The following is an 18,959-nucleotide window of genomic DNA, read 5'->3' on the forward strand; positions in this document are numbered from 1 at the left end:
CTTGGAGTTCACCCAAACCCATGTCCATTGAGTTGGTGATGCCATCCAACCATCTCATCCTCTGTCGTCCCCTTCTCCTCCTGCCCTCAATCTCTTCCAGCATCAGGGTCTTCTCAAATGAGTCAGGCCTTAACACAGTATAAATGTGTGCATTTCCTGTGTGAGGCTTCTTGTAGACCCAGCTTGGTTCTCCTCCAATGTCTTCTCTTGGAGGTGTACCTGATTTTATTGCCAGGTTTCATTTGAATCCATTGAGGAATGGGACAACTCTGCTTTTGTATCTTGACCCAGAATCGCTTGAGACTGAAAGTCTTGTGAGAAGATGTGGTGAGGTGCAAATTCAACCACACACAGGATGGTGGAAAAAAGAGTTGGGAAGGATTTAAAGAAAAAATAAAAAACACAAAAACGATTCTGGATGATAAAAGCTGCAGAGGCAGCAGAACCTGCAAAGCCCATCTCTGGTCAAACCTTTGCAAGAAAGAACTAGAAGCCTCAAGAGCACATAAAATACAATAGGAGCCATCCATGGTGTTCACTTTCTAAAACCAAGATTGTCCGAGTAAGGGAGAAGCTTCATGATAGATTTTTGGTAATAGGATTGAGTGTGACCTTGAGAATGTTCCAGATTAACTCCACAGAATGACACATCTTTATGGCAAGGTATTGAAGGGAGCTGGCATGAGTCCTTCTGCCCTCTTTCTTCCTGACTCCCTTTCCTTCTTAAAGTTCAATGTGCTGATATTTCTCTAGGTGACAAGCATGTTGACGAAAATAATCTATAAACAATCCATAATGTTAATAGGAATTGTAAGGAGTTTTATTTGAGCCAAACAGAATACTATAACCTGGAAGACAGCCTGCTGTCTGGAGGAAACTGGAAGAAACTGCTCCAGAGAGGCATGGATTTCAGAACAAAGAAGTAAAACAAGTCATGGATACATTCCTTCAAGGTTTAAAAAAAAAATCAGATCAGCACATAAAGAGAGTCAGTATGGCCTTGGCAGCTGGGAAGGGAGTCCCAGGATTGGACCAGGATTGGTGTCCCAGAAAGGGAGGAATTTTTAATTTTTTTTAACCTGGACATTCTTTATGCCTACTCAGTGTGCCCTTTTCTTAAGAATTAAATTAGATGTACAAAGTATGTTTGATAGGCCAAAAATCAAGTTAACTCATGTAAGCCAGAATGAGTTCCCCATTCCTGGTATGTAAAAATTTCTTTTATCAGCAACTATCAGTCTTAAGCAGTGAAAAAAAAAAAAAAAAAGCTTGAAAAAAAATAAGCATACTTTCTCTGCATCTACCCCTTCATGGTAAAGATTTTAGAACTGACGCTTGAAAATGTGTCCATGGACGTGATTTTGTGCCAATACTTGGACCTACACACTTTTTAAAAGCTTGGAAACAGAAACTGTTTTCATAAGTTAGGTTTCATTTGTGTACCATAAAATTCACCTTTTTCAAGTGTACTATTCTGTAGTTTTTCTTAGAAATTCAAAGTTGTGTGACCATCACCACGAATTCCAGAATAATCTGTTTTTAAAACCTGTGGTTTGAAAATGAAGAGTTCCCTTGGGAGTTGAACCCATTTATGAAACATAAACAAACAGCTCTTTCCCTTTGGTTTGCTGGACCAGCTAACTGACAACAGAGAAGGATGAACCACACAAGCTGCATTGTAACAAAATGCCTTTGCACAGTTGGTGGGTGGAGTGTAAAACCAGTCCAGTGATTTAGTAAGGCCCTTCTTCCATTCAGCTCCATAGTTTGTGACAGTCACTAAAAATCAGAGTTGAAGCAAACTGTTCTGAGAGCCTGGCCTTCAGATTGATGTTTTACAGTGTGAAATCAAAATTTTAGTAAATAAGGAAGCACATTCAGTCATATTAACATTTCTAGTGAGAGCAAAGTGCTTTCCCTGCAACTTTTTAAAAGTACAAAGAAATTTGCAGTTTTGTAAAATGTATTGGAAAATATGGCTGTCTTCAATCCTATAAACTCTTTGGAATGTGTCTGTGGGGTGGGTTATATGACTCAAACAGTAAAGAATTTGCCTGCAATGCAAGAGATCCGGGTTCAAACACTGAGTAGGGAAGATCCCCTGGAGCAGGAAATGGCAACCCACTCCAGTTTTCTTGACTGGAGAATCCCATGGACAGAGGAGCCTGGCAGGCTACACTTTCACTTTCACTAACACTTTCACTTTCATATACTCAGTGTTTTTATATCGGAGTGGGTGCTCCTGAATGTTTTCAGACAGAGGTCAGAAATGTTAGGAGTCTGTACTTCCTCTCTGGTTTCCCAGCTCCCATCTCCACCCCCACAACAGAAAAAGAAACAGAGTCTTCTCTCCTCAGGAGCCAGCAGGATATTTTCTAGTCTTCCGGTCCTGTTATGTCCCTCCTCACAGCCTTCCTCCCACACTCTGGATGAAATTCCAGCTCCTCCCCCATCCTCCCATTCCCTCAGCTTTGACCCTCTTTACCGGCTGGTTCCCCAACTAGGTCCCCCTGCCCTGCACCCAGCCCTGCCCCGCTGTCCTTCTGTGTTGCCTTTGGTCTTTGCTCAATGTCAGCCCTTCATCAGCCCCTCCCTGACCTGATGTGACCATGACCCCCTCACCCAGACACACACTCCGTGCCCCCACCTGCTAAGGGCTTTTCTTCCCACACATATCACTCCTGTATCACACTTAGAACAGTTTATTTGAGGGCTGCTTCCTCCCTCCCAGGAGTGTGGGGCCTGTGTCCCCACCCCCAGGTCCCCCGCTGCTCCTGGGATCCCCCAGCCTGGAACGGGAACCAAGGGTCACCCCTCACAGCAGCTGAGGGACCTGGGACAAGTCTCCTCTCCTCTGTGTCGGTGTCCCCTCTCTATAATGGTACTGCTGGGTTCCTAGGAGGGGCCGCTGAAGATTCTGTGTCCAGGGTCCCCCGGCACTCTTTGCCCCAGACATCTCCTTGGGCCCCAGATGCCCACAGGGTGGGTTCCAGGACAGGGAGCCACGCCTTCTCGGAAGCCACCCCTCCGAAGCCACGCCTCCAAGAAGCCACGCCTCCTGGAAACCCCACAGTCCCAGGGTCTCCTGAAAGGCAAGATGTGGGTTCCAGCCGGGCCTGGGACCCCTGGGACCGTGCCAGCCTGGTCCTCAGGTTCGGCTGTGGGCAGTGGGGGGAGTCTGGATGGTCCGAGCCCCCTTACAGGGATCCGGGGTGGCAGAACACAAAATCTCAAGCCACTGAAGTTGGGTCGGGAAAATCAGGGCCTCAGTCTCCAGAATGGTCTGGGCCATGAAAGGCTGTGAGCTAAGGCTCCTTCGTTGCTGGGAGGTGAAGCTCTGGTGGTGGGGCTGAGTCGCGGGTCCTGGAGTGGCCGCTAGGATAGGACTTCAGGGTGGGGACTCTGAGGTGGTAGCTCAGATGGGGCCTGCGCTGGGAGATTTTGGGCAAGAAAGCGGGAAACCCCAAGACCTGGAGTTGGTGGGGGTCAGTACAAGGCGGGCGCCAGCAGCAGCAGCATCGCCCCGGCCAGCAGCGCTAGCGAAGGCGCGCTGGCCGCCAGGTGCGCGGCGTCGGAGAGGCCAGAGGGGGCCGGCAGATTGCAGTCGGTGTAGGGCTCCACGCAGCCCGCAAAGGCCATGACGTGCGCCACGAAGGTCTCCTCCTGCACGCCGTGCACCAGGTGCGCCTGCGGGCCTCGCGCGAACACCGCCACGTCTTCGCCCCCGTGGGTCTCGCTAGACAGGGGCACGGCCGCCTGCTGCCGGTATGAGGGGTCCTCTGGCCAGAAGGTGGGGAGTTAATGTGACAAGGGAAGCAGCCTTCTCCTCCCCAGAATTCCTGTGGCCAGGGTGGCCACCTCCCAGTGCCCCACCCACTACACTTACCGCTTATGCTGTCATTAACATCGGGCCTTGAGCCCCCACCAAGCACGTAGCCAGGGCCATTGCCATAGAGGATGGAGGTGTAGGACTTCTTGTCTGAGGCCTTGCTGGGGGCCAGACCTGCAGGGAAGAGGGGACCCCGTGATCACACTGACCCCTGCCTTTGGGGTGCCTCCTGTGTGCAGAACCCAGGCAGGTCTTATCTGTTCAGTGACTTAATCCTCACCAGAGCGATCCAGGGCAGTTGCTGTTATTACCCCACTTGACAGATGAGGAAGCTGGCTCAGAGCACTTTGTGCCTCATGACTTAGGGGCAAGGATCTGCCACTCTCCCTGGGCTTACCGAAAATGGAGGTCCCACGCAGTGTGTAGCCACCAAAAGAGAAGACATGGGAGTGGTCTGCAGTGACAAGGATCAGCGTGTCCAGTTCGCTAGTGAGCTCGTTAGCCTTGGCGATGGCATTGTCAAACATGACCGCCTCAGTCAGCGCCATATAAGCTTTGCTATCATGGTGACCGTGGTCAATGCGGCCTCCTGCAAGAAGGTCACATATAAGATACCAAACCCACCTTGATGGCCCTCATCAGTCCTCTGTTCCCAAGGGGCTGCCGCTCACCCTCCACGAAGAGGTAGAAGCCCTGGGGGTTCCTGCTCAGCACTTGCAGGGCCGCCTCCGTCATCTCCTCCAGGGTCGGGTCCTTGGTGGGGTCTTGCTGAACATTATACTTCATGTCTGCCGGCTCAAAGAGGCCTGTGGGAAAGGAGAGCAGTGGTGACCCTCAAGCTGGTGACTGGGGTGGCCCGTGGCACCCATTCCGGGGAGGACAGTGGCTGTGGGTCGGGTCGTTACCCATGAGATGTGTAACACTGGAGTCATTGGCTGCCTGAAGGAGCTCCGTGCGGTTCCACACATACTGGGCTCCCTGGAAGGGGCAGAACCAGGCCTCAGCCCATAGCCCAACACCCCAGGCCTGGCCCCGCTGTACCCCCCCCCCCCCCCCGCACCCATGAGCCCTCATCACCTGGTGCTTGGCCTGCCACTCCTGCACCAGATTCCGCTTGTCCTTCCGGACTCCATTCACACTGGCATCGTGTGGGTATTCAGGGTCTGGGGTCCCCTCAGGAAACATGTACTTTCGGCCTCCACCCAGGATCACCTGGGGTCAGAGATTTGGGCAGGTGGGTTAGGGGCCTGGCTGGCCCTTTACTTCTCTCACACAGCCCCCACCTCCCCCACCAGGTCTGTGGGATGGCCTGTCCCCACCTCCTACATGGTGCCACCCCACCACACATACACACACATGAAGCCATGGAGACCCCAAAGACTCCAGGGCTGGAGGTTGCCTGGGACTGTGTTGAGAGTGTGCCCCACCACTGGTGCCCAGCCCCGCCCTGTGCCCAACATGTCGCACGTCAATATCCATGTTGTTGACCAGTTGTGTGGCGATGTCCTGGCAGCCATACGTCTGTGCATCGGCAGGCAGGTCGGCGTCTGAGTACCAGTCACGGTTCACCGTGTGTGCATAAGCACCGGCTGGGGAGGCGTGCTGCACCCTGGTGGTGGTCACCACTCCCACTGACTTCCCTGAGGGTGGCAGAGGTCATGGTGGGCCACTGAGGTCTCTGAACCTGTCCCTGCCCAGGATGCTGACTCTCAAGCCCACCTGCTTTCTTGGCCCGGTTCATCACAGACGTGACCTCATTCCCACGTGTCGTGTTGCACTGATTGTAGCGGGCGGCTGCACTTACACCGATGGTTCTGTAGTTGCCCTTGACCCCACACAGGTAGGCAGTGGCAGTGCCTGCGCTGTCTGGCACCTGTCTGTCCACGTTGTATGTCTGGGGGCAGAGATGCCTTCAGCTCTGCTGGGGTAGACACCCAGCTCCTGACCCAGGCCCTGGGCCCATCCTCACAGCCCCTGGCCCCTAATTCAGCCCCCAACCCTCTTGGGGCTTTCCTTCCTACACCGCTCCCTAGGCCCGCACCCACCCTTCTGGTGTAGACCACCCTGAGGTCACTTGACCTTACCTTGGACAGAGCCACGTATGGGAACTGGTCCATGGCCAGGGGTGTCTCAGGTCCCAGCTTGTCATTCATCTGCCCCTTCAGTATCCGAGTGGCTGTCACCGTAGGCACCCCCATCCCTGAAGGTACACACTGTGTCAGATTTGAGTCCCCGGGGCCAGCCTGGTTAGCCAGCAGCTCAGGGTTGCAAGGTGGTGGGGAGATGGGGTGGACGGGCTTAGCGCACTCACCATCTCCCAAGAAGAGGATGACATTCTTGGCGGCTTTCTGGATGGGCTGCAGCTTCTTAGCCACATCAAGGGCCTGGGCTGCCTGGCGGTTCCAGAAGGCGGGGTCTTCCTCCTCAACTGCCCAAGGGGAGAGTGGAGGTCAGGTCAGCCTGGGGCCGCCCCCTGTGAGTAGGGGCTGCCAGGAGCTGCCTGGTTACCTGGGATGAAGGCGAGGGAGAGCTGTAGCCACAGGCCCAGCAGCAGCAGCACGCAGGCCCCCTGCATAGCTGTGTGATGGCGGAGGGTCAGGATGGGACCTGGGGAGTCTGGGTCTCGGGCAAGGCTGGGACACCAGGTACCAGCTGCAGCACTGGCTGCCCGGGCTTAAATCTAGATAGACTTTGTCCCTGCTGTAAATGTCTCCATGTCCCTCCCAGTGCCCCGGGTGGCCACACCCTGCCCCTCATCTGCCCTATGACTTTGAGCCCTGTTGCCAGGGGGATGTGATGGGTGTGGCTGAGCCAGCAGGGGTCCTGAGAATTCAGGTACCTCCCTCACAGGATGGTCCCCAGCTGTCTCCTCAGGGTGGGGTGGGGATTACAGTGCAGAAGTCTTAGGCCTGAGGAACATTTTCAAGGTCCTGACTGAGGCTCCTCCCAGCCCTCTGCTCACCAAGTCCTGTGGGAGAACCATCTCTCCTTCCTTCACATGTTCAGTGTTTTCTGAGACTCAGCCTTGGCCTGGTTTGGTTCCCAGTGCTGAGGGACACAGCCTGGGCCAGGGGCCTGGGTTAGTTCCCTGGTGCCCTGAGGCAGAGTTCCATGGGGTGGCCTGTCTGCCCTGCCCCCTGCTCAGCTCCTCACCAGACTTGACCTGGGCAGGAGGTGTGGGCACTGGGCTAGTGGGGGCCCCTGGGAGCCTGGGCTCAGCTTCTGCTGTGGAGAAGGATGGGGCTGGAGGTGAGAGTGGAGCGGGGGCCATGCCTGTGTCTTCAGTTACTGAAGTGCTGGGTCTGCACCGTTTTTGTGTTTGTCTGTGTGTAAGGTGCCTGAAATGGGTCGACAGGCGTGGGCCCAGTGCCCCATAACTGAAGTTGACCTCTGCTCCATTGAACAGGTAAATGGAAGGCAGAGGTGAGTCTGTTCTCTCCACAGGCCACACGCACTCACAGGAACAGCTTCTGATAAGGAGCTAAAAGGTTTCGGTAACCCCAGGTTGGGTTCAAAAGCATTCCTCCCATCCAACAATCCCACTTCTGGGTGTGTATCCCCAAGAATTGAAATCACGATCTGGAAGAGGTATTTGCACACTCACATTTTAGTAGCATTACTCACAGTCGCCAAGAGGCGCAAACCACTCAACCATCCACAGCAGACAAATGGATAGGCAAAGCATGATATAACTCTGCAATGGAATATTGTGCTTGGTTGCTCAGTCATGTTTGACGGTTTTCCACCCTCTGGTCTGTAGCCTGCCAGGCTCCTCTGTCCATGGGGATTATCCAGGCAAGAATACTGGAGTGGGTAGCCATTCCCCTCTCCAGGGGATGCTCCCAACCCAGGGATCGAACCCAGGTCTCCTACATTGCAGGCGGATTCTTTACCAGCTGAGCCAACAGGGTAGCCCTTTTTCTTGAGGGCCACATCTAGTGGACCTCATGGGACCAGGGAGGTGACAGTCACCAGATGACCGCCTGGGCATCAGGCAGGGAGGTAGGAGGGGTGAGCACTGAAGCCTGGGAATGTCCCTCTGTTTTCAGGGAAGGTGAAAGCCTGGCTTTGGGGGAGGGGAAAACCTCAATTTGGTCCAGCTGCTGGCCTTACCTGGCCCTGCTGACTCCCTCAGGGTCCCTGAACTGCTGTCCTTTGGTGTTGCTCACGCCCTCAAGGCCTTTGGTCTTTGCTCAGCGTCGGCCCCTCATCAGCCTCTCTTTGACTTATTGATGTGAATCACCCACCTCCCGCCGTACCTCCCCCCCCCCCCCCCATACACACAGACACAAACTCTGTGCCCCCACCTAAGGGCTTTTCTTGCGACACGTATCACTCCGTATCACACTTAGAACAGTTTATTTGAGGGCTGCTTCCTCCCTCCCATGAAGGCGGGGCCTGTGTCCCCACCCACCAGCTCCCCCGCTGCTCCTGGGATCTCCCAGCCTGGAAGGGGCACCGGGGCCACCTTCATAGCAGCTGAGAGACCTGGGACAAGTCTCCTCTCCTCTGTGTCGCTGTCTCCTCTCTCTAACGGTACCCTGGGTTCCTAGGAGGGGTTGCTGAGGGCTCTGCCCAAGGTCCCCCGCCGCTCCTGGTTCCAGACGTCTCCTTGGCCGTCTCCTTGGTTAGGGAGGAGCCCACAAGGTGGGCTCCAGGAGGACCGGAAGCCACAGCTCCCCAGGAGCCACGCCTCCTCAGAAACCGTGCCTCCTCAGTTTCCACGCCTCCTAAGAAGCCACGCCTCCCGGAAACCCCGGAGCCCCAGGGTCTCCTGAAAGGCATGGTGTGGGTTCTAGCCGGGCCTGGGAACCTTGGGACCGTGCTAGCCTGGTTCTCAGGTGGGGTTGTGGGCAGTGGGGAGAGTCTGGATGGTCCGAGCCCCCTTACTGGGGTTAGGGGTGGCAGAACACAAAATCCCAAGCCACTGAAGTTGGGGTCGGGCAGTAGGTCTACGGGTGTCACAGGGAAATCAGGGCCTCAGCCTCTGGATGGGCTGGGCCATGAAGGGCTGTGAGCTGAGGCTTCTTCGTTGCTGGAAGGTGAATCCTTCATTTCTGGGAGGTGAAGCTCTGCTAGTGGGGCCTGGTCGGGGATCCGGGAGTGGCCACTAAGATAGGACTTCAGGGTGGAGACTCCGAGGTGGTAGCTCTGGTGGGGTCTGCGCTGGGAGATTTTGGGCAGGAAAGCAGGAAACCCCAAGACCTGGAGTTGGTGGGGGTCAGTACAAGGCGGGCGCCAGCAGCAGCAGCATCGCCCCGGCCAGCAGCGCCAGCGAAGGCGGGCTGGCCGCCAGGTGCGCGGCGTCGGAGAGGCCAGAGGGGGCCGGCAGATTGCAGTCGGTGTAGGGCTCCACGCAGCCCGCAAAGGCCATGACGTGCGCCACGAAGGTCTCCTCCTGCACGCCGTGCACCAGGTGCGCCTGCGGGCCTCGCGCGAACACCGCCACGTCCTCGCCCCCGTGGGACTCACTAGACAGGGGCACGGCCGCCTGCTGCCGGTACGAGGGGTCCTCTGGCCAGAAGGTAGGGGGTAAATGTAACAAGGGAGGCAGCCTTCCCCTCCCTAGAGTTCCTGTGGCCAGGGTCCCCACCACCCAGCCCCCCACCCACTACACTTACCGCTTATGCTGTCATTAACATCGGGCCTTAAGCCCCCACCAAGCACGTAGCCAGGGCCATTGCCATAGAGGATGGAGGTGTAGGACTTGTTGTCTGAGGCCTTGCTGGGGGCCAGACCTGCAGGGAAGAGGGGACCCCGTGATCACACTGACCCCAGCCTTTGGGGTGCCTCCTGTGTGCAGAACCCAGGCAGGTCTTGTCTGTTCAGTGACTTAATCCTCACCAGAGCGATCCAGGGCAGTTGCTGTTATTACCCCACTTGACAGATGAGGAAGCTGGCTCAGAGCACTTTGTGCCTCATGACTTAGGGGCAAGGATCTGCCACTCTCCCTGGGCTTACCGAAAATGGAGGTCCCACGCAGTGTGTAGCCACCAAAAGAGAAGACATGGGAGTGGTCTGCAGTGGCAAGGATCAGCGTGTCCAGTTCGCTAGTGAGCTCGTTAGCCTTGGCGATGGCATTGTCAAACATGACTGTATCAGTCAGTGCCATATAAGCTTTGCCTTCATGGTGACCGTGGTCAATGCGGCCTCCTGCAAGAAGGTCACATATAAGATACCAAACCCACCTTGATGGCCCTCATCAGTCCTCTGTTCCCAAGGGGCTGCCGCTCACCCTCCACGAAGAGGTAGAAGCCCTGGGGGTTCCTGCTCAGCACTTGCAGGGCCGCCTCCGTCATCTCCTCCAGGGTCGGGTCCTTGGTGGGGTCTTGCTGAACATTATACTTCATGTCTGCCGGCTCAAAGAGGCCTGTGGGAAAGGAGAGCAGTGGTGACCCTCAAGCTGGTGACTGGGGTGGCCCGTGGCACCCATCCCAGGGAGGACAGTGGTTGTGGGTCGGGTGGTTACCCATGAGGTGTGTTACACTGGGGTCATTGGCTGCCTGAAGGAGCTCCGTGCGGTTCCACACATACTGGGCTCCCTGAGAGGGGCAGAACCAGGCTTCAGTCTTTGGCCCGACACCCCAGGCCTGGCCCCGCTGTACCCCTTGCACCCCTGAGCCCCCATCACCTGGTGCTTGGCCTGCCACTCCTGCACCAGATTCCGCTTGTCCTTCCGGACTCCAGTCTGATTGACATCGTATGGGTATTCAGGATCCGGGGTCCCCTCAGGAAACATGTACATTCGGCCTCCACCCAGGATCACCTGGGACCAGAGATTAGGGCAGGTGGGTTAGGGGCCTGGCTGGCCCTTTACTTCTCTCACACAGCCCCCACCTCCCCCACCAGGTCTGTGGGATGGTCTGTCCCCACCTGTAACTCCGACAGGGTGCCCCTCCTCGCCCCCACAAACCCGTGGAGATCCTGCAATAATCCAGGGCTGTGGGCAGCCTGGAATTGTGTTGAGAGTGTCCCATCCCCTCTGCCCTGCCCTGCCCCGTGCTCATCGTGTCGTACGTCAATATCCATGTTGTTGACCAGTTGTGTGGCGATGTCCTGGCAGCCATACGTCTGTGCATCGGCAGGCAGGTCGGCATCTGAGTACCAGTTTCGGTTCACCGTGTGTGCATAAGCACCGGCTGGGGAGGCATGCTGCACCCTGGAGGTGGTCACCACTCCCACTGACTTTCCTGAGGGTGGCAGAGGTCATGGTGGGCCACTGAGGTCTCTGAACCTGTCCCTGCCCAGGATGCTGACTCTCAAGCCCACCTGCTTTCTTGGCCCGGTTCATCACAGACGTGACCTCATTCCCACGTGTCGTGTTGCACTGGTTGTAGCGGGCGGCTGCACTTACACCAATGGTTTTGTAGTTGCCCTTGACCCCACACAGGTAGGCAGTGGCAGTGCCTGCGCTGTCTGGCACCTGTCTGTCCACGTTGTATGTCTGGGGGCAGAGATGCCTTCAGCTCTGCTGGGGTAGACACCCAAATCCTCACCCAGCCCCTGGGCCCATCCTTACAGCCCCTGGCCCCTATCTCAGCCCCAGGCCCTCCTGGAGCTTTCCCTTCTACCTGCTCCCTAGGCCCACACCCACCCCTCTAGTGTAGACCTTACTTTGGACATTTGACCTTACCTTGGACAGAGCCACGTATGGGAACTGGTCCATGGCCAGGGGTGTCTCAGGTCCCAGCTTACCATTCATCTGCCCCTTTAGGATCCGAGTGGCTGTCACCGTAGGCACCCCCATCCCTGAAGGTACACAGTATCTCAGGTCCGAGATCCTGGGGCCAGCCTTGGTCAGCTGGCAACCCAGAGTTCCAGGCCTGTGGGGGGACAGGGGGTGGACTGGCCTCATGCACTCACCATCCCCCAAGAAGAGGATGACATTCTTGGCAGCTGTCTGGATCGGCTGCAACTTCTTGGCTACATCAAGGGCCTGGGCTGCCTGGCGGTTCCAGAAGGCGGGGTCTTCCTCCTCAGCTGCCCAAGTGGAGAGTGGTAGTCAGGTCATCCTGTGAGTAGGTTATCCCCTGTGAGTAGGGGGCACCAGGAGCTGCCTGATTACCTGGGATGAAGGTGAGGGAGAGCTGTAGCCACAGGCCCAGCAGCAGCAGCACACAGGCCCACTGCATGGCTGTGTGATGGCGGAGGGTCAGGATGGGACCTGGGGAGGCCGGGTCTCGGGCAAGGCTGGGACACCGGGTACCAGGTCAGTGCTAGCTGTCCGGGCTTAAATCCCTGCTATTAAAGCCTCTGTGTCCCTCCCAGTTTCCCAGGTGGCCACACCCTGCCCCTTACCTGCCCTATGACTTTGAGCCCTGTTGCCAGGGGGATGTGATGGGTGTGGCTGAGCCAGTAGGGGTCCTGAGAATTCAGGTCCCTCCCTCACAGGATGGTCCCCAGCTGTCTTGTCTCCTCAGGGTTGGGTGGGGATTACCGTGCAGAAGTCTTAGGCCTGAGGAACATTTTCAAGGTCCTGACTGAGGCTCCTCCCAGCCCTCTGCTCACCAAGTCCTGTGGGAGAATCATCTCTCCTTCCTTCACGTGTTCAGTGTTTTCTGAGACTCAGCCTTGGCCTGGTTTGGTTCCCAGTGCTGAGGGACACAGCCTGGGCCAGGGGCCTGGGTTAGTTCCCTGGTGCCCTGAGGTAGAGTTCCATGGGGTGGCCTGTCTGCCCTGCCCCCTGCTCAGCTCCTCACCAGACTTGACCTGGGCAGGAGGTGTGGGCACTGGGCTAGTGGGGGCCCCTGGGAGCCTGGGCTCAGCTTCTGCTGTGGAGAAGGAGGGGGCTGGAGGTGAGAGCGGAGTGGGGGCCTTGCCTGTGTCTTCAGTTACTGAAGTGCTGGGTCTGCACCGCTGTTTGTGTTTGTGTGTGTGTGTGTAAGGTGCCTGAAATAGGTTGACAGGCGTGGGCCCAGTGCCCCGTAACTGAAGTTGACCTCTGCTTGATTGGACAGGTAAATGGAAGGCAGAGGTGAGTCTGTTCTCTCCACAGGCCACACACACTCACAGGAACAGCTTCTGATAAAGAGCTAAAAGGTTTCGGTAACCCCAGGTTGGGTTCAAAAGCATTCCTCCAATCCAACAATCTGACTTCTGGGTGTGTATCCCCAGCAATTGAAAGGAAGATCTGGAAGAGGTATTTGCACACTCACATGTTAGCAGCGTTATTCACAGTAGCCAAGAGGTGCAAGCAACTCAACCATCCAGAGCAGACGAATGGATGAACAATAACTCTACAGTGGAATATTGTGCTCAGCTGCTCATTTGTGTCTCACTCTTTTCCAGTTTATGGACTGTCTGTCCATAAAGTCTGTCCAGGCTCCTCTGTCCATGGGGATTCTCCAGGCAAGAATACTGGAGTGGGTTGTCATGCCCTCCTCCAGGGGATCTTGTCCCAGGGATCGAACCCAGGTCTCCCGCATTGCAGGTGGATTATTTACCAACTGAGCCACCAGGGAAGCCCCAATAGAATATTATGCTGCCTTCAAAAGCAAGGAACGTTTGATACCTCCTATTACATGGATGAACCTTGAGGACATGATGCTCAGTGATGTAGTTGCGGTTGTTGTTGTTTATTTGCTAAGTTGTGTTTGACTCTTTTGGCATCCCATGGACTGTTTCCTGCCAGGTTCCTCTGTCTATGGTAATTTCCAGGGGATCTTTCTGATTTAGGAATCAATCCCATGTCTCCTGCATTGGCAGGTGGATTCTTCACTGCTGAGTCACCAGGGAAGTCTCAGTGAAGTACGCCAGTCACAAAAAGACAAATGCTATGTGGTTTTACTTCATTAGGCATCCCAAGTAAGCTCTTTGGAAGAAAAGCCAAGAGAAACCTAAACAGTGTATTAAAAGGCAGAGACATTACTTTGCTAACAAAGGTCCATGTAGTCAAAGCTATGGTTTTTCCCATAGTCACATACAGATGTGAGAGTTGGACCATAAAGAAGGCTGGGCATGAAGAATTGATGTTTTTGAACTGTGGTGTTGGAGAAGACTCTTGAGAGTTCCTTGGACTACAAGGAGATCAAACCAGTCAATCCTAAAGGAAATAAACCCTGAATATTCATCGGAAGGACTGATGCTGAAGCTGAAAGTCCAACACTTTGGCCACATAGTCTGAAGAGCTGACTCATTAGAAAAGACCCTGATGCTGGGAAAGATTGAAGGCGGGAGGAGAAGGGGACAGCAGAGGATGAGATGGTTGGATGGCATCACCGACTCAATGGACGTTAGTTTGAGCAAGCTCCAGGAGAAAGTGAACGACAGGGAAGCCTGGTGTGCTGCAGTCCATGGGGTCACAAAGAGTCGGACAGGACTGGGTGACTGAACAACAACAAAGACATCTCAAGCAGTCAAATGATTAGAAATGGAAAGTCGGATGGTGGTTGCCAGGAGCTGAGAGGAGCGGGGGAACTGAGGAGTTGTTTAATGGATACAGACTTTCAGTTTTGCAAAATGACCAAGTTCTGGAGATCTGGGGCCAACCATGTGAATAGACTTAGCACCACTGAACTGTGTCTTAAGAATTGTTATGATGGCAACTTCTATGTTGTGCTTTTTTAAAATCACAATTAAGAAGTTCTTTTCAAAGGAAAAAAACCCTTCCTCCCTGCCTCACCCACCCTAGTGGACCTGGGTAGCCCCCTCCCGACTCGGGCCCCCTCACCCCCGAACCACACTGCACCGACCACTTGCATCTTTCTATCCAGCTGCCTCCCTAGGTGCCCTCCCCTCAGGCAGAGCTTCCAGGTTCCTCCTCCTTGACCTGCTGTCCCACCCGCTCACCACACTGACCCAGGTTACCCTCCAGCTCCCAGAGGACCTGCCCACTGGGGGGCTCCTTCCTGCCTTTGTCCCCCACCCCACAGCTGCCTCTGTCCCCCGAATAGTCCTGTGCTCAGAGAATTCTTGGCTAAAGGTCAGGAGAGACTAATTCCTGGGCAGGCCCTTAATTAATTGATTGCTTCTTTTGACCAGGATGTCGGTTAAAGGTTGTTATTCCCCTATTAGTCTTCAGTTCCCAGTCCCCCCCCCCCTTTTTTTTAATTTGGATGTTTGATCTAACTGTAGATTCACATGTGGTTGCAAGAAATAATACAGTATGCTTGTATGCTTTCTCCTATTCTCTCTCATGGTACAATTCACAGATTTTCACATTTCTATTCAGAGTCTGCCATTTCATGTGTTCTTACATGTGTGTGTGGATTCTGTACATCTTATCACACGTGTGGGTTCATGTAAACACACCACAGTCAGGATACTGAGTAGCTCCAAGCCCCAGGCCCTTTTATAACCACTTCACCTTCTGACCCTAACACCTGTCCTTTTGTCCTACAATTTTGTCACTTCAAATAAGTTACATGAATGGAATCGTGCAGTATTTGGTGTTTGCCTTTTTCACTCAGCCTGATTCCCTGGAGATTCACCAGAGCAAGGATCCTAGTTGGCTCCTTTATGCCACTGGCCAGTGTCTGAGGGTGAGTGGATTTTAGGGCATGTTTAACCATTCTCATGTGTAAGGACCTCAAGGCTGATCCAGTTTTGCCTCTGTTTTAATTCAAGCTGCCACAAATCTTCAAGGACAGGTTTTTCTGTGAACATCTCATTTCCTTCCCTTTCTCTGGGATATATGCCCAGGAGTGGAATTGCTAGGTCATATGGTTGTGCATGTGTAGTTTGGTTTTTGTTTTGTTTTGTTTTTGTCTATTAAGAAATTTTTACCACTAGCCCGCCTCCAACCAAAAAAAAAAAAAAAAAGCAGAGGAACTGCCAAACTGGTAGCTGAGTGGCCGCACAACTTTGGATTCCATCAGCAGCACCTGAGGGATACCGTTTCTCTGCATCCACACCACCATCAGGTATTGCCACTGTCTTTAATTTTAGTCACAGTGACAGGTGTGGAGTACACAGTCTCTTTGAATATTCTTCTTATGATGACATTAAGTGATCATCAGCTATACTCCTGCTTGATTTCTTGTGAATTTTGTCCTGGGCCTGGGCAGGACCTGAGACCAGACACAAACCACATGTCATTGCAGCAAATAAAAATGTTTGTCCGAGTTCCCACCAGGGCACCTGGCTCCCCTCTTCTGGGCCCGAGTCACCTGAGTGAGATGAGAGGCTGTTATGCTCCCTCCCCTGGGGCCCAGGGATGACCAGGCAGCAGGCAGCGTGGCTTCTGCTCTGCAGTAAGAGATAACACCTCCGGTCCTGCACTCTGGAGTTATGGATGCCTGGGGCCAGGGGATGGCGAGCGCCATGGAGCCTGCTCTGTGGGGGATGGTTAGCCCGGTCTCTCTGTTCTCTGGGAAGAAGGCCTAGTCCTGTGGGGTCTCACGTGGAGCCCAGCACCTTCAACCGTTGTCCCCATTTACCACCCTGGTCTCTCTGGGTCCTGTCCCAGCCCCTAGCATGCTGCCCACTGCAGGCACTGCCAGCAGGGGGCAATGCGGAGCCCACAGCAGCACCAGGGGATCCCTGGGGAGATGTTTTCTGCCGCGTTCTGCTCACCCAATCTCAGGATGTCCCCTGAGACGTAGTGACAGTCCTGTCACTCAGATGAGAGCAGGGCAACAGCTGGGAACAGGAAGGCTTTGATCATTGATACCCCACCCCCAGTCCCCACACTCCAGAAATTTGCAGAAATGGAAGCTCCCTTTCTGGGGCAAGTGCTCCCTGGACCCTCCTCCCCACCTTTCATCTCTGCCTCCACCAGCCCCAGAGAAATGGTATGAATGTCCCCACTGCAGCTGGGATGCAGGAAGTGAACACAAGTTTAATTTTGTTCCTCTTTTCCTGGGGGCCCACGTGGGATGTCGCTGAGCTTCCTGGGTGTCCGCCTGGTAGGTAGGAGGGCACTGGGTGAGCATGGGGGCTATTCCATATGAAAGACAGCTCTGGTGCTACAAGGTGGTTTGGGCATGGATATATATAACGTGTGGAAATGAAAGCCTAAGAAAGTCAAGAGCCTCTTGTAACTCAGAACCGAAACCAATTTCACTCTGATTTTGCACCGTAAGAACGAGGACAATTTTATTCCAATAGAAGCTTGGTTAGTTTGAAAATCTATTAAGGTAAATTTATGCTAAAGGAGAGTTTTTGTTTCATGTTTCATTTTGCACTTCAGTCTCTGTTGCTTTTTCAGTGTTTGGCTGACGGCTTTCCAGAACTGAGGAAGTACAGTTTAAGAATGTTAAAGAAGCAATGCAACTCATGAATCTGGTTAAGTACAATAACTTCTTAAAGTATTTAAATGTATTCCCCCCCCCTTAAGATGGGTTTCTACATATTAAACAACAAAGACCCTCAAATCATAAAAACCCATAAAAAGACAAGGTTCAAAGAGATGATCCTGCCACACTAACTCAGTCATGGGCAAGTGATGAAAGCACCCTCCTCCATGTCCAGAAACTTCTTTGTTGTGGAAGACACCTTCCTCCTTCCAGTCAATCTGCTTCCATACCTACCCGCCCCCTCCATTTAACCCTGAAGTCCATGACTCTGACCCACCAACTCCTCCAGCCAGGGCACCTCAAGGCACAGCTCTTCTGTGGAGCTGCCACACCAGGACCGGCAGCCTCACCTGAGGGACCACCGTTCTCCGGCCAGGTGGCTGCTTCCTGCCTGGCTGGCCCCTCACCCTGGACACCCAGGCTTGGGCTCAGACACAGAACAAACAAGGCTCTGGGCAACCGGGACTCGTCACCACCCAGACTGTTACCTGAATCTTTAAATGAAAGACCTTAGGCAGCATTTTAGCTGAGTGGCAATACCAGGTCTCCTGTCAGCAAGAATTTTATCTTGGTTACTGGAATAATGGACTGTTTAATACATCCGTTGCTGAATGTACAAGAAACCTTTTAAACCCATTGCATATTCATTCCTGCTAAGGGAAAAAAAAAAGGGGGAAAAAAAATTTTTTTTTTAGTTTTAGCTTTAATTTTTATCCAAATTATACATTAATGTGATTTAAAGTAACAGATAGATCTGTAAGGTTTGTAGCAATAAAACAAAAACAGTTTCCTGTCTCCCTCACTGTTCTCTGAGGTAACCATCTCCCCCTCTTTTGAATTTTATGTGGATATTTACCATTGTTTCTGAATCACATACTTCTTCATTTTTGAATTTTAAAACTACATTTCTGGATATACTCTCTTGGTATTCTGCGGGTTATGGTTGTGTAATGAACCAACCAAAAACAGTCTTAAGAAGCAACAATAATTTATTTGATGACAAATTTGCTATTTGGGCAGGGTTTGAAGGGAATACCTTGTGTTTATTCTGGGACTCTTTAGCTAGGGTGGCTGGATAGGAGTTAGGAGATCCACTTTCAAGATGACTCAGTTGTATGGCTGACAAACTGGCCCCTCTCCACCCATGTGGGCTTTTCCACAGAGTTGCTTGAGCTTCCTCACAACATGGCGTGGGCTCCAAGAGGCAGGAAGTAGCTGCCAGAGTGTCCCTTGTGCCACATTTCTGCCTAGCCCGTCCAGATTCAAAGGGCGGGACGTACCCTCCATATCTATGTAATCAATTGATTTGTTTAGCATCTTAACTGATGTATAATTGACACATTTGCTGTTGCTGTTGTTCAATCGCTAAGCTGTGTCTGACTCTTTGCGACCCCATGGACTGCAGCACGCCAGGCTCCCCTGTCCTTCACTGTCTCCCGGGGTTTGCTCAAATTCATGTCCACCGAGTTGGTGATGCTATCTAACCATCTCATCCTCTGCCACCCCCTTCTCCTATTACCTTCAATCTTTCCCAGCATCAAGGTCTTTTCCAATGAGTTGGCTCATTGCATCAGATGGCCTAAATATTGCTGCTTATAATAATTGACACATAGACATTGTATATATTTAAGGTATACAACTTGGGTTTTTTGTCTTAGAAAATATTAATATATTTTTTAAAGTTTTTTTTTTTTAATTGGAGTAATTGCTTTACACTGTTGTGTTTCTGCTGTACCACTGAATGAATCAGCTATATGTATACATATATCCCTCCTTCTTGAGCCTCTCACCCACACCCCCCATCCTACCCCTCTAGGTCCAACTTGTTATTTCAATATATACATTCTTCATGAAATAAGCACCATGATCAACCTAATTAACATATCAACCACCTC

The 18,959-nt window shown here is 53.1% G+C and overlaps 2 protein-coding genes across 2 annotated transcripts; both read right to left on the reverse strand.

Annotated features, from left to right (window-relative positions):
• Positions 1–2,686: 2,686 nt before the first annotated feature.
• On the reverse strand, positions 2,687–6,503 carry LOC133060392 (intestinal-type alkaline phosphatase). Its single transcript, XM_061147872.1, has 11 exons — positions 6,338–6,503; positions 6,141–6,257; positions 5,914–6,029; positions 5,549–5,723; positions 5,297–5,469; positions 4,907–5,041; positions 4,735–4,807; positions 4,501–4,635; positions 4,227–4,418; positions 3,887–4,003; positions 2,687–3,779 (listed from the first exon to the last, which is right to left on the reverse strand). Exons 1-11 carry the CDS (start codon positions 6,402–6,404, stop codon positions 3,487–3,489), a joined length of 1,593 nt encoding a protein of 530 aa, XP_061003855.1. The 5' UTR covers positions 6,405–6,503; the 3' UTR covers positions 2,687–3,486.
• A 2,547-nt stretch (positions 6,504–9,050) lies between these two features.
• LOC133060393 (intestinal-type alkaline phosphatase-like) lies at positions 9,051–11,961 on the reverse strand. The gene is made up of 11 exons (XM_061147874.1): positions 11,895–11,961; positions 11,693–11,809; positions 11,463–11,578; positions 11,099–11,273; positions 10,847–11,019; positions 10,461–10,595; positions 10,299–10,371; positions 10,065–10,199; positions 9,791–9,982; positions 9,451–9,567; positions 9,051–9,343 (listed from the first exon to the last, which is right to left on the reverse strand). Exons 1-11 carry the CDS (start codon positions 11,959–11,961, stop codon positions 9,051–9,053), a joined length of 1,593 nt encoding a protein of 530 aa, XP_061003857.1.
• Between the last annotated feature and the right edge of the window lie 6,998 nt (positions 11,962–18,959).

The sequence above is a fragment of the Dama dama genome, chromosome 8 (genome assembly GCF_033118175.1).
Source record: "Dama dama isolate Ldn47 chromosome 8, ASM3311817v1, whole genome shotgun sequence".
Lineage (NCBI taxonomy): Eukaryota > Metazoa > Chordata > Mammalia > Artiodactyla > Cervidae > Dama > Dama dama.